At 54.4% G+C, this 11,585-nt stretch overlaps 3 protein-coding genes across 3 annotated transcripts; 2 read left to right on the forward strand and 1 right to left on the reverse strand.

Moving 5' to 3' along the window:
* Positions 1 to 1,574: 1,574 nt before the first annotated feature.
* J4E87_000148 (uncharacterized protein) lies at positions 1,575 to 4,508 on the reverse strand (the record flags this gene model as incomplete). The annotated part of the gene is made up of 2 exons (XM_049371807.1): positions 1,575 to 1,676; positions 1,740 to 4,508. The coding sequence occupies 2 exons, from the start codon at positions 4,506 to 4,508 to the stop codon at positions 1,575 to 1,577; spliced, it is 2,871 nt and encodes a 956-aa protein (XP_049237941.1).
* Positions 4,509 to 6,605: 2,097 nt separating this feature from the next.
* Positions 6,606 to 8,246, forward strand: J4E87_000149 (uncharacterized protein; the record flags this gene model as incomplete). Its single annotated transcript, XM_049371808.1, has 4 exons — positions 6,606 to 6,920; positions 6,985 to 7,474; positions 7,520 to 8,109; positions 8,163 to 8,246. The coding sequence occupies 4 exons, from the start codon at positions 6,606 to 6,608 to the stop codon at positions 8,244 to 8,246; spliced, it is 1,479 nt and encodes a 492-aa protein (XP_049237942.1).
* Positions 8,247 to 8,985: 739 nt separating this feature from the next.
* On the forward strand, positions 8,986 to 10,157 carry J4E87_000150 (uncharacterized protein; the record flags this gene model as incomplete). Its single annotated transcript, XM_049371809.1, has 3 exons — positions 8,986 to 9,185; positions 9,238 to 9,786; positions 9,851 to 10,157. The coding sequence occupies 3 exons, from the start codon at positions 8,986 to 8,988 to the stop codon at positions 10,155 to 10,157; spliced, it is 1,056 nt and encodes a 351-aa protein (XP_049237943.1).
* Positions 10,158 to 11,585: the final 1,428 nt, after the last annotated feature.

An 11,585-nucleotide genomic window follows, 5' to 3' on the forward strand; every position in this document is an offset into this window, starting at 1 on the left:
TAATCATGACGACATCATATGCACTTTACGACCGATCACCATTGGTACCAAGATGTATCGCCCAGGCCTGTGGCACTGAAAGTCCGAATACGTGCCAGCTGATCACAGCATCACCCACACGGTATGTATGTTACGGCACCGGTGATCTAGATGCGAAAGCGCAAGGAGGCAGTAGTGCCTCCCCGCTAAGGGTAACTAGCAAAAAGCCCACGACTACCGGTAGTACGGGAAACTACCGACCACGCGCTTCTTCAGAGGCGGAAACGTGACACACGGCCTCATAGCCCGCAACTAAGACTTTGGCGTACCAACTCCCGCTCTAGACTGTCCCGAGGTCGGCACTTGCCAGCGCACTTGAGCGAACAAGCAAACAAGATCATCGTCTGCTCATTGTTCGAGCAGCAGAAGCAAGCTACCGGAGCTGAGTTCTAGCCAAAGTCTGTTTCGAGCGGTCCCAGAGTAAATACGAAATGACAATGTCTCCCTGGGCAGCCACCACAAGTTCGACCAAATGCCCTAATCGAACGTGCCAAACTCTGATACTAGTACCGCTCCCTTTTTTCTCCTCCATGACTACCGGGCGGGACAAGAACCGACCTACTACTAACTACCCGAAACGTAATTTAGCGGAAACCAAAAGCAATGTAGCAAGCGGAAACCGGCGAATTTACATTGCCCGGTCCGATTTCGACAGCGTATCTCGTAAAATGCGTTCCAGATGTGTCCTTGTTTTTCCAGCAGCATCACCTGCGTCGTCGTCGTTGTGTCATACCAAGAACATGTTCCTTCGGCCGCATAACCGAAGAGACAGCATTAGTGGACCAGATTCCACAAATCTAGCTTTTCAACACGACACGTCACACGAGTACAAGCTTCAGTGCCCAGGTGTTCCAGGGCCGGCCGTTCATGCACGTGCGCACCTTCCACTTCAGGATGCAAAACCCAGCGCCAGAGTAAATGGGTAAGAACGTTTGCAGGAGAGGACAGAGAAGAGTTTCACGATTTTGCCAAGTCTTTCCAAGTTTCACCATCACGTCTCTATCATCTTCAGTTCATTGGAAAGATGGCCTGGAACTAAGTTTTCTTACTGCGCTTTGCTCCGCAGAATAGACATGAGGTGGATACTCAAACGTTCGACGGAAACTCGGCATGACGCAAGATACCTGTCTAGCTGGCTGCTGGTGGCCGAGGCCGAGGCCGTGACAAGGTACCACCACTACGGCTTTTGCGTGTGGATAGAGCGGATACAAAGCGCTCTCGAGGAGGGAAGAACGATTGGGTGAGAACGCAGTGGCACGTCTTTCCGCTCTTGTACCCAAAGTAGCGGCCGAGATGCAGTAACGTACCTAAAGTTTATCTTGGAGATGGAGGGATTAGGAATGAGTAGTGCAGTGATGGTGATCTTGCCGCCCCTGTATCCCTACATTAGACGGAATTGATCAAAGAAATACGATATCGGGACGACATGATTACTACAGCAAACGTGCCTCTTCTCGACGACTCAATATGACGACACAAACAATGATTGAAGTTGACATGCTCTTGAATTCATCATGTCGAGATAGCTAGATAGATCATAAATTGTTATCCGTCTTGAACTTATCCCACGCCTCGTTCAATGTGGCAAACACAGCCGCACTAATCATCTTCTGCTCTGTGGTGGCCGATTGAGATATCTGTAACGAATTAGGTTAGCAAACCGTCCTGTTGTTTTGGACATGGGAGAGGAAAGAACATACCTTATCAGGATGCACCTTGGCAATAGCCTTCATGTAGATGATCTTGACCTTGTTGGGCATGACCAGATCACCCATGTTGACCTTCTTCCACCCTGCATCCTCCCAGAGCACTTTATCTAAACTACCCAGTAACGCACGCAGGTTATCTGACTTGGTACCCTTCCAAGCAATGAGTTTGGCATCGACTTGGTCGGTAAGGGCAAATTTCTCATCGTCTGCACGTTCGGCGGCGGCGTTGGCGGCTTTCATGCGTTTGACGGCTTCAGAGTCATTGGCGGGACCACCACCAAGATCTGACATGGCAGAGGGTTTGGGAGCAGCGGGCTTGCGGGCTGGAGGCGGGCGTTTAGTAGCTGCCGGGGCGTTGCTATTCCCACTTGCAGCTTTCTCACAGCGGTTGCGACCGGAAATGGCGATTGCGCCGCCTACACCATTTTGGACGGCTTCTTTCCATACGCCATGTGCATCTGCCCACTTCTCCATGTTCTCCAATGCTTCGGCTTTTCGCATGAGAGCTTTGCCATAGAATTCCTTCATGTCTTTTTCACCTTCCATCCCACCCGTAGCAATCTTCTCGCCTTCTCCTCTTGACACGCCGATTATCGCTAAAGCTGAGTCGGCATCAGCGATTGCTGCCTTCGGATCGCCAACTTTGATGTTCGTAACGGCGCGATTACAGAGTACAATGATCGTGACAGGATGATTGCTTGGAAGAGGACTCAGTGCAGAAGAATAGGCAGCGTGTGCAGCAGGGTAATCACCACGCTTGAATGCTTCGGAACCTCTTTGCCGGTCGGCTGAAGATGAGCTGAGCGCGGAGGATGAGACTGGAGGTATTTGACGGGGCGGTGCCTTTGGCCTGGGTGGCGTTGGCGTAGGAGCCGGACTTCGAGCTTTCTGGGACGATGTTGCTTGGAGGAATGGATTGTTGGATTGAGCAGGCGTTGGTTGGCGCGAAGACTGCTTTGACGGCGGCGTGGGATCTGGAGAGAAAAGATCCACTTCAGGCTGCGGCTGTGGCTGCGGTGTAGTCTTCTTCCGGCGAGCAGGGCTGATGTATGCTTGAGAGCTTTGTTCCTCCACCTCTTGCCGGGTCAATCGCGTTGCTGGTCGTTTATCCAGACTTGATGGTTGCTGTCGCTGTGACGGCGATTGCGATGACATGCGGTCTGGGTAACCGTTTCGTCCGGTTTCTTGCTCTCTTCTTTGTCGTACAGGTAGCGGTTCGGCTTGGTGGCGCATGTCGCTCGTCCGGGATGGCTTCGTGGGACGCCCACCAGCTTCCAGCATCATGGCTTCGTCTGTAGCCGACGCCTCGGCCTTTTGCTGTCGACTTGAACGAGGAGCAGCTTCCGCAGCCTGGGCGTCTCTCATCCACTTTGGCATGTTTGGATCACCCTCCTGTTGGAAATCGGCCATAGCCTTTTGTACTTGTTTGCGGCCCGTCTTCCAGAGAGAGTTTGCCGATTTGAATAGGTTGTTGCCAATATCTGAAGCCATTTGGGTGACGTCTTTTTCTTGACCTTCTTGCCTACGTTGTCCTGAACGGCTTCGCGCTTCATCTTCTTGCATCCACGCGGGCCTAGAGCCGCTTGCCCGTGGTTCTCTTGACGACTCCCGACCATTGGATCTGCTATTCCCACGCCTCGGGCGCTCGTCTGAATCATCAGGCTCTCGACGTGATCTGTCTTGGCTCTGCGAATGCGTTTTCTGTTTCGCCTCGGCATGCGCCTGGTTTAACAGCCATCCCACAGCAGCCTGCACGTCGAGCCCAGAATCTGTGGTCGCAAGAGCAATTGCCGACCTCTCAGCTGGAAAGCCCATGTCCACAAGTTCAGCAACGGCTTTGTCATGCGCGTTCTGAGGGCCTGGAGATGTTTGTTGTCGAGATTCCTCCGCGGGTGCTGTCCGAGGCTCTTCCTTGTGCTGGAATTCGGAGACCGGCTTTCCTAACAAGCCTAGTATATCATCGTCGGCAGCGTTGGTCGTTGGCGCTGGAGCAGGCGACGTAGACTTTTGCGCCATCTGCTTGAGACCAAACATGTCGTCATCGTCGTCGAGGAGCGCATTGCTGCTGGAGGAGGGCTGTGGTAGTGGCGTGTTGCCTCGGGAGACATTGGCGCTGTAGGCAGGTGTGCTCCTGCCACTGCTGTGGGTGGGGACGGGAAAGTGGCTTGAGCGGTCTACGGGAGCTGCTGAGTTGAATGCTGCTAGAAGATCAGCCTCGCTGGGTGAAGACACCTCAGGTCGTCTCGAAGAGGTGTCCAAGCCTGCGAAGGGCTTATTGATAGTCTTGGATAGGCCGTGATTGGTGAACGGGTTGTTCGAAGGACGCGGTGCGCCAAATGCCGCAGGTTCTGGCGTGCTCTTCCCACTGCCCAACGTGTCCCAATGCGTCGACTCGGCAGCTCCGAAGGTTGTATCCCATTGCTTCCTCTTCTCCGCCTCTTGCCTTGCCTTCTCCTCTTGTATCTGCTTCTGTCGTTCTTGTAGCGACAAATTGTTGGCCGGTGCTTTGGCCTTGTTGGAGGACACGAGACCAGCGAAGCTATCGTTTGCGGGGGTCGCTGGTTTCGAGGGCACTTTGAACTGCTGCGCGCCGCCGGAGCCAGCTCCTAAGCCAGATTGCTGCGCGGAGAGCGTAGAGAGGGGTGTGGATCGACCAGAGAGCTGAGGCGTGGGGCTCTGACGGAAGGTTGGGAAGGCCGCGGGGGTGTTGGCGGGCTTTTTGGCGGGCTGCGACCAGTCGAGGCCGGCTAGGTCGTCCATGATGTCTGTTCTTGTGTGTGAAAGGTTTCAATGAGTGTGTAAAGGAAATGGTATCATAATGGCGGGTTGGGTGTTGGCATCGGTATTGGGTGTTTTGACCGCTTCACGATGGTCGGTCGCGCTTGCTGGTTACGCGCCACAGAGCACAGCCACGTCACGTGATATATGCAGGGTCTGGGTAGTCGCGATGCTCTTTGGGCAGTTTCGACTACCTGAGCATGTCTGCATAGCGTTCACAGGCAGCTCCCTGGTAAAATCGAGTGCCAAAATCTGCGACCACGATTTGTTGGGATAGTGCAACTACGAAGAGCCTAGTCTCTGCCACGGAAGCAAGAAACATCTTCGATGTTGCAAAGGCAGGAAGAGCCGACATTCATGTCGCAGATAGAGTGCTATGAAGCCCCATCTTTCGCAGCTCCCGCGGGCACGGACTCTAATGGCTCGGATGCGGACCTCCCTGCCTTCTTGGACCGCATGCCTGTAACGATACCGGGTACCCTGCCAATGCATTGGTGCGAGCAGTTCCTCCGAGCCGACCGGCTCAGTATCGATTGCTGGGTAAACAATAAGGTAAACAACCGGGCAAAGGATTCTTACTGCGGAGTCGGGCAACAGGCACAAATGGAGTGGGCGTATGCGGGTCCACAATTGGCAAGTTATGATGCGGTCAGTGGGCACTGTCGAACCGCGACCGCGGAGATGGTGGCAGTAGCACGTCCTGGCGCGAGCGGACTGTCCCGACTGTGCGACCCCTGAGCAAAGCTTTGCAAGGCTTTCTTCCCCAATGGCCTCACATCAGGACGATTTGGCTCCGTGGTCTCACATTGACTCGGGCCGAAGGAATCTAGTCATTCATTACTCGTAGACGGCACGGTAACCGAAGCCGCGAGGCCTTAGTGGTGTTGGCTCCAAAGGATACCAGTTGCTTTCGGCAGTTGTGCAGAAGAATGATATGGTCTCGAGAAGGTTCGGTCGGACTGTGCACGCAGGCGTCTTATTAGGCTGATCATAACAGCCAGCTCGTACCTGGACGGGAGACAGTCGACCCTCGGCGCTCAGGCACAGGCAGCATGGCGGATTTGCCGAGCCGCGAACCCGCGCCCACGGTATCAGACTTGACCACCCGCCCATCCCCGAAGGAAGCGAGGGCCAGATGACTCACGTGCGCACACTACGCGCAAAGAATCTTATGCCAGGAGACTCTGCGCGAATCTAGGTTTGGATGCGTATCCATGGTGATGCTGACGGTGCAGAGATGCAGCAGTTGGCCGATGGGTGACAGCACAAGTGGTAATGAGAGGTTGCATTTGATATATGCAAGCGGTTCGCTGCCTAGCCTGAACGGGGCCAAGACCGGTACCAGGTAGAGGTATCTGGTGGCTAGCCGCAAAGGGGATGTGGTGCGTGCCGCCAGGCTCGCGGTTGGAGCGAACGGCTCAGGTACAAGGCACCAACTATGCCTGGAGGGGAACAGAGAGCGAGGTCGCGGTCGCAGCTACTCGGTATAGACGCGACGAGAACAAGCAGTCGGGACCCTGCGGTGTGGAGCGGACTCCGATACGCATGGAGAAGCGGGCGGCCGGGCGAGTCTACACGAGAGACTCAGGAACAGGACGCTCGAGGGAGGGATGATTATTGCTAGCGTCGTCTATCGTGCCGTCCACTGACGCGGAAGAGCCAGGGGCAGTCGGTCGGCGCGACTATGCTGGCCAGGGTGAACAGGTACTATACATCTGCAAGCGACGCGTCTGTCTGGCTCTGCTCCCCCATCTCGCAACTCAACTCTGCCTGGACTGGGACCCGCCTGATTTGCAATTCATGACTGCCCGGGTAGTAGTCTCTACACAAGGTTTTGCTACCAGCGCACGTGTCGACTCCCTTGCATACTAAGCTCCACCAGCGCAGTCGCTTCCGGATTGTTTGTCCAGGGATCTCCCGGCAACGGTTCCGCACTGCCAGTAAGCGCGGGCCTGGCACAGAACCATCGCTCTCGAGCATCCTCGCCCAGCTTTCGACGTGCCTTCCTACTCCCCAGCAAACCTCGCCAGAAACGCTCCTTCCGCCAGCTCCTCGCGCCCTCCGTCGCCGCTGCCTCCGATGCGTCTCTTCAACCGCAAGGGCTCCAAGCCCCAGGTTTCTCCCAACGGCAGCCAGCCGAACAGCTCCAATGGCTCCCTGCGCTCTCCTGGACCCACCCCAAACGGCTCTCGGCCTACAAGCTTCCCAGACGTCCCTCTGCCAAAGGCCCCGGATCCAACCCTCGACCCGGCCGGCTATCTGCGCAGCATCTACGCCGTCCGCGAGCGCTCCAAGCTGGTGCTCGAAAAGGCCAAAAAGAACCAGCTCAAGCACTTCACGGTCGACATGAGCAAGTTTGGCGATGTCGCCCGCTTTGTTGTATCCATAATCAAGGTAAGCCTCATTTTGCTGCGCAAGGATGCCATGCTGGGCCGCCTCCCTCTAACCGTGCCTACAGCGCGACTATGCGCCCGACTACGCCTCCATCCCACCCCACGGCCGCTGGCAGCACTTCGATGTGGGTGGCCGCCCGCGAATTGACCAGCTCATGGCGTCATGGCCGTCAACCGTCGACAACCAAGAGCGCACCCGCCGCCTGATTGATCTCTTCCTCGTCTCCGTCCTCCTCGATGCAGGTGCAGGCACCAAATGGCAGTACAAGAGCAAGGAGTCGGGCAGGATCTACCGCCGCAGCGAGGGTCTTGCCGTCGCCAGTCTGGAGATGTTCAAGTCCGGCGCATTCAGCAGCGATCCCAGAGAGCCCTTCCAAGTCGACAGTGCGGGGCTGAAGAAGCTGGACGTCGCAACAGTGGCGCGTGGCTTGCAAGTCAACGCCACAAACCCAATAGACGGTCTCGAGGGTCGCACTAGCCTGCTGCTCCGCCTAGCAGAAGCCCTGCAAAATCAAGAAGTCTTTGGTCTCGAAGCGCGGCCAGGAAACATGCTCGGTACGCACACCTTCCACAAGTCATGATGTTGGCTAACACTCTCAGACTACCTCCTCTCGCACCCCACTACACAAGCATCCTCAGTCCCCATTATACCCCTCCCCACACTCTGGAACACTCTCATGGACAGTTTGACCCCCATCTGGCCGGCAACGAGGACCCAAATCGACGGTGTACCCATGGGCGACGCCTGGCCGTGCTCCGTCATGCCATCGCATCCTACCCACCCGTGGGAGAACATTGTCCCTTTCCACAAGCTGACACAATGGATGACCTACTCGCTAATGGTGCCAATGACGAGGTTACTCCACGTTCACTTCCCCGGCGCTGAGCTTCTGACCGGGTTGCCAGAATACCGAAACGGTGGACTTTTCATTGACGTCGGCCTCCTAACACTCAAGCCCGATGACCAGAAGCGCGGCCTCGCACAATACCAACGCAACGCACAGGTGACAGGGCAACCGAGCATGGAGGTTGTGCCGATGTTTACCGCCGACGATGACGTGATCGTGGAATGGCGCGCAGTCACTGTCGGGTTACTCGACGATCTCCTAGTCGACGTAAATCAGCTGTTGGGCTTGAGCGGCTCTGACAAGCTTAATCTGGCCCAAATGCTGGAAGCTGGTAGTTGGAAGGTAAGTTTGACATGATTCCCATGTTCTGAGATGTAACTGACCCACACCACTAGGGAGGTCGAGAGATTGCTGAAGTGTCGCGGCCCAACACTAAAGAACCGCCAATCATGATCCTCTCGGACGGCACTGTTTTCTAAGATACCCCTTTCTTCGTTTGTTCCGCCCTTCCTTCGCTTCCTTCACATACAGCATCGTGCAGCGGAAGCACGTATCCGATACCCACGAGGGACCCTTGCCCCAGCCGCCGCAGTACCTTCTAATTATGGCCAAGTGGATGGGATTTATGATACACGATCTTGACGGTCGCATTTGGTGGACAGCTTCTTGTTTATACGTTCTGCTTTGTCACACCAGCCACGTTTACGTTTCATTCTACTTTGGAAGCGCTGGCGGCTTAGGATTCATTTCATGTGTTGTAATAATTCCTTACCATGACTTTTGGAATCTCCGTAGCCACGTACCAGAGCCTTTTGAACGAGAGCTGGCGCCTTCACTAATCTTCACAATGGGGAATTTTGATCTGACTAGAACTCCATGAACATAATACAAGAGATACCATGATGTGCATCGCTTTGACCACACTGTTGATAGCAAGGATGGCCATCGCGTTTCCCAGAAGGAATGCGGAGTGCGGAAGTGCCCCACTCACCTGCCAAGAAGAGACCCAAAACCGCTCGGGGACGCCAAAGCTCGCCCAGGCGTGCTGTTTACGGTACGTCATCCCATCACCAAATCCCACGCGACGGCTCCATATTACTAGACGCTTACCACTCCGCGTTCGCTACCAACCTTACCTTTACCGCGCGGCAGTCTTTGCACAGCGCACCTTATCGCGATTCGCGCGCAGCTTCTTTCCACAGTCGGAACGCTATCACCATGAACTCAATCAAACGGCAGAAGCAGCGCAAGGTGCTGCTTATGGGCAAGAGTGGAGCCGGCAAGTCATCAATGAGAAGCATCGTGTTTAGCAACTACGTCGCCAAAGATGTCCGGAGACTGGGTGCGACAATCGATGTTGAGCACAGCAATATCAAGTTCATGGGAAACCTCATGCTCAATCTCTGGGACTGCGGAGGGTGAGCCCATCAGCTACCAGACCAGACGATAACACGAACTGATCTTTCGCAGTCAAGACGGCTTCGTCGAGAACTACCTCAACCAATCTAGGAACCACGTCTTTGGCTCCGTCGCCGTCCTCATCTTCGTCTTCGACATCGAATCGCGCGAGTTCGCAGCCGACGTCGTCTCCTACTCCAATATCATTCGCGCCCTCCACGAGTGCAGCCCCAATGCCAAAGTCTTCTGTCTTATACACAAGATGGATCTTGTACAAGCCCGCCTCCGCCAGGCCATGTTCGACGAGCGCGCCGAGTACATCCGGGAGGCTAGCGAAGGATTCAAGGATACGGTTGAGTTCTTCGCGACAAGCATCTGGGACCAAAGCCTGTACAAGGCCTGGACAAAGATCATCTACTACTTGATACCGAATGCGGGAACGATTGAGGCACTGCTGGAACAGTTGGCCGAGGTTATTGATGCCAGGGAACTCATTCTGTATGAGCGTACAACCTGTCTCACAGTGGCACATGTCACAAGGCAGACTGAAGAAGCGAACCCTTTCACTGATCGGTTCGAGCGCATCTCAAGTATCCTTAAGACGCATAAACAGAGTATGGCGTACGTATCTGTCCTCCAACCAAACAACGATTCAAGACCGGGCTAACACTCTTTTCCCTCGTAGGAAGCACACAAATATTCCCGCCGGTAGCGCAAACTTTGCAGAGATGCAAATCAAGACCGGTCGCTTCATGTTCTTCATCACACGTCTCACCGAAAACACAAACCTCGCAGTCACCATCCCGCCTTCCGAACAGGTCTTCAACGCCGCCCGCGTGAACATCTTCCAAGTACGACCGAAGTTTGCCGAACTCGACATCGCTGCCAAACCTAGACCTCCGATTCAGACTGCGTTTGCAGGGAGCGCGGATACGAGCGACAGCACAGATAAAGGGAAGCAGAAGGAAGTAGGATACGGAAATGGCGTCTAGACGTCGCCTGAGCACAAGAGGGAAGTGAAGAGGATTGAAAAACTAAAAGACAGCTTGACACAGGGCTTCGCGGATATGTTTGAAAGGGTCGACCCAACATGGGAAGGTTATGAGGAAACGCTGGACCAGACTAACCGGGCGAAGCGATTCTTACAGAATTATCAAAACTCTGAGGCTTTGCGGGTTTCAGAAACGTCATCAGCACACAAAGAGGTAGAAAGGGCCTCAAATGCTCCCCCATTGAACGGGCAGCGGAAAGAGGCAGAAGTGGCTGGTTCTGATGATGTACCTTCGGCCGGGAGTTGAAAGTCCGTCTTTCAGCGCCGGTTTCCAGCAAGTACATCGTGGAGATTCAGAGACAAATTCCACAAAGTCCTGGCATCCATTGATGTAACATTTCTCAGCTGGATTTGGCTAGTTCGGAGCTTGGCTCGACATTCAAAGGTAGCAGATGTAGCTGTATCCGGAGCGGTTACAAAGACATGTTGAAGATACCGATTCTTGAAGATCTTCAGATCCCTATCTATCTGGGCGTGCCGCTCCCTTCTTCATTCGCCAAACGCTTAACGGCAGTTGGCTTGCGACAGATGCTAGCCTTCGCCTCAACATACTGCGTGCGGCAATGAGCAAGAATACCGCGTTGACCGATATTCATGGATCCCATGCGACAACACCCGACTATCGTGATCGCGTTGAGAAAACGCCGCATCCAAATCTACACAGAAAGCGAGCCAGGTGCGCCTCGTGCAGGTGCCCAAGCGAAGAGACTCAGGCATCCATCAGCGCCCCCACCAAGACTCAATCTCACCACAGAGCTACATCGCGCAGGTCTCGATCTGCGCTACCTTGCTAGCACCCATGCTGCAGATCCAAGAAACCACAGGACAGCACATCCAAGAGAAAACGGTTGGTGCACAAGCAAGGCCAAGCGAGAATGCGGGGAAAACAACCTTCGCCTTTGTCTGATCTTGATCACGCAAAGTCTTGGGTTGAAAGACGGGGCAGGACGGCTTCGCCTTTCTTGATTGAAAACAGCAAGGAAGAACCTTGAAGCGCTGATATCTTGCTAATTTGCATAGCAAGTGAAGTACTCGTTGTAATCCCAGAGTACGGTACTTGCGATACAAGTGGCCGCAGCACCGGTCAAGGCATTTGCTGGGTGGGCTGAGATATTAATACCGATCCTTCGGGAAATATGTGGACTTGCAGTGCATCTTTGTGCATTTACGTATGCCTGCAGATATGGCGATGAGTCTTGTGTTACATTGCACCATGCCGTCATGTGAGATCCTCGTTTGCTTCAGCTGAGAGAAGTGGGTGTGTTTGTGGCTTGGCCTCAGGATACCAAGATGGAATGACCGAGGAAATGCCAAGGCGAATGTAGTGTACATGGCTGGTTTGCGATGGGACAGAATAGCTGTGCCCGTT

This window comes from Alternaria ethzedia (assembly GCF_023757985.1).
Source record: "Alternaria ethzedia strain BMP 0044 chromosome Unknown scaffold_1, whole genome shotgun sequence".
NCBI classification, from domain to species: domain Eukaryota; kingdom Fungi; phylum Ascomycota; class Dothideomycetes; order Pleosporales; family Pleosporaceae; genus Alternaria; species Alternaria ethzedia.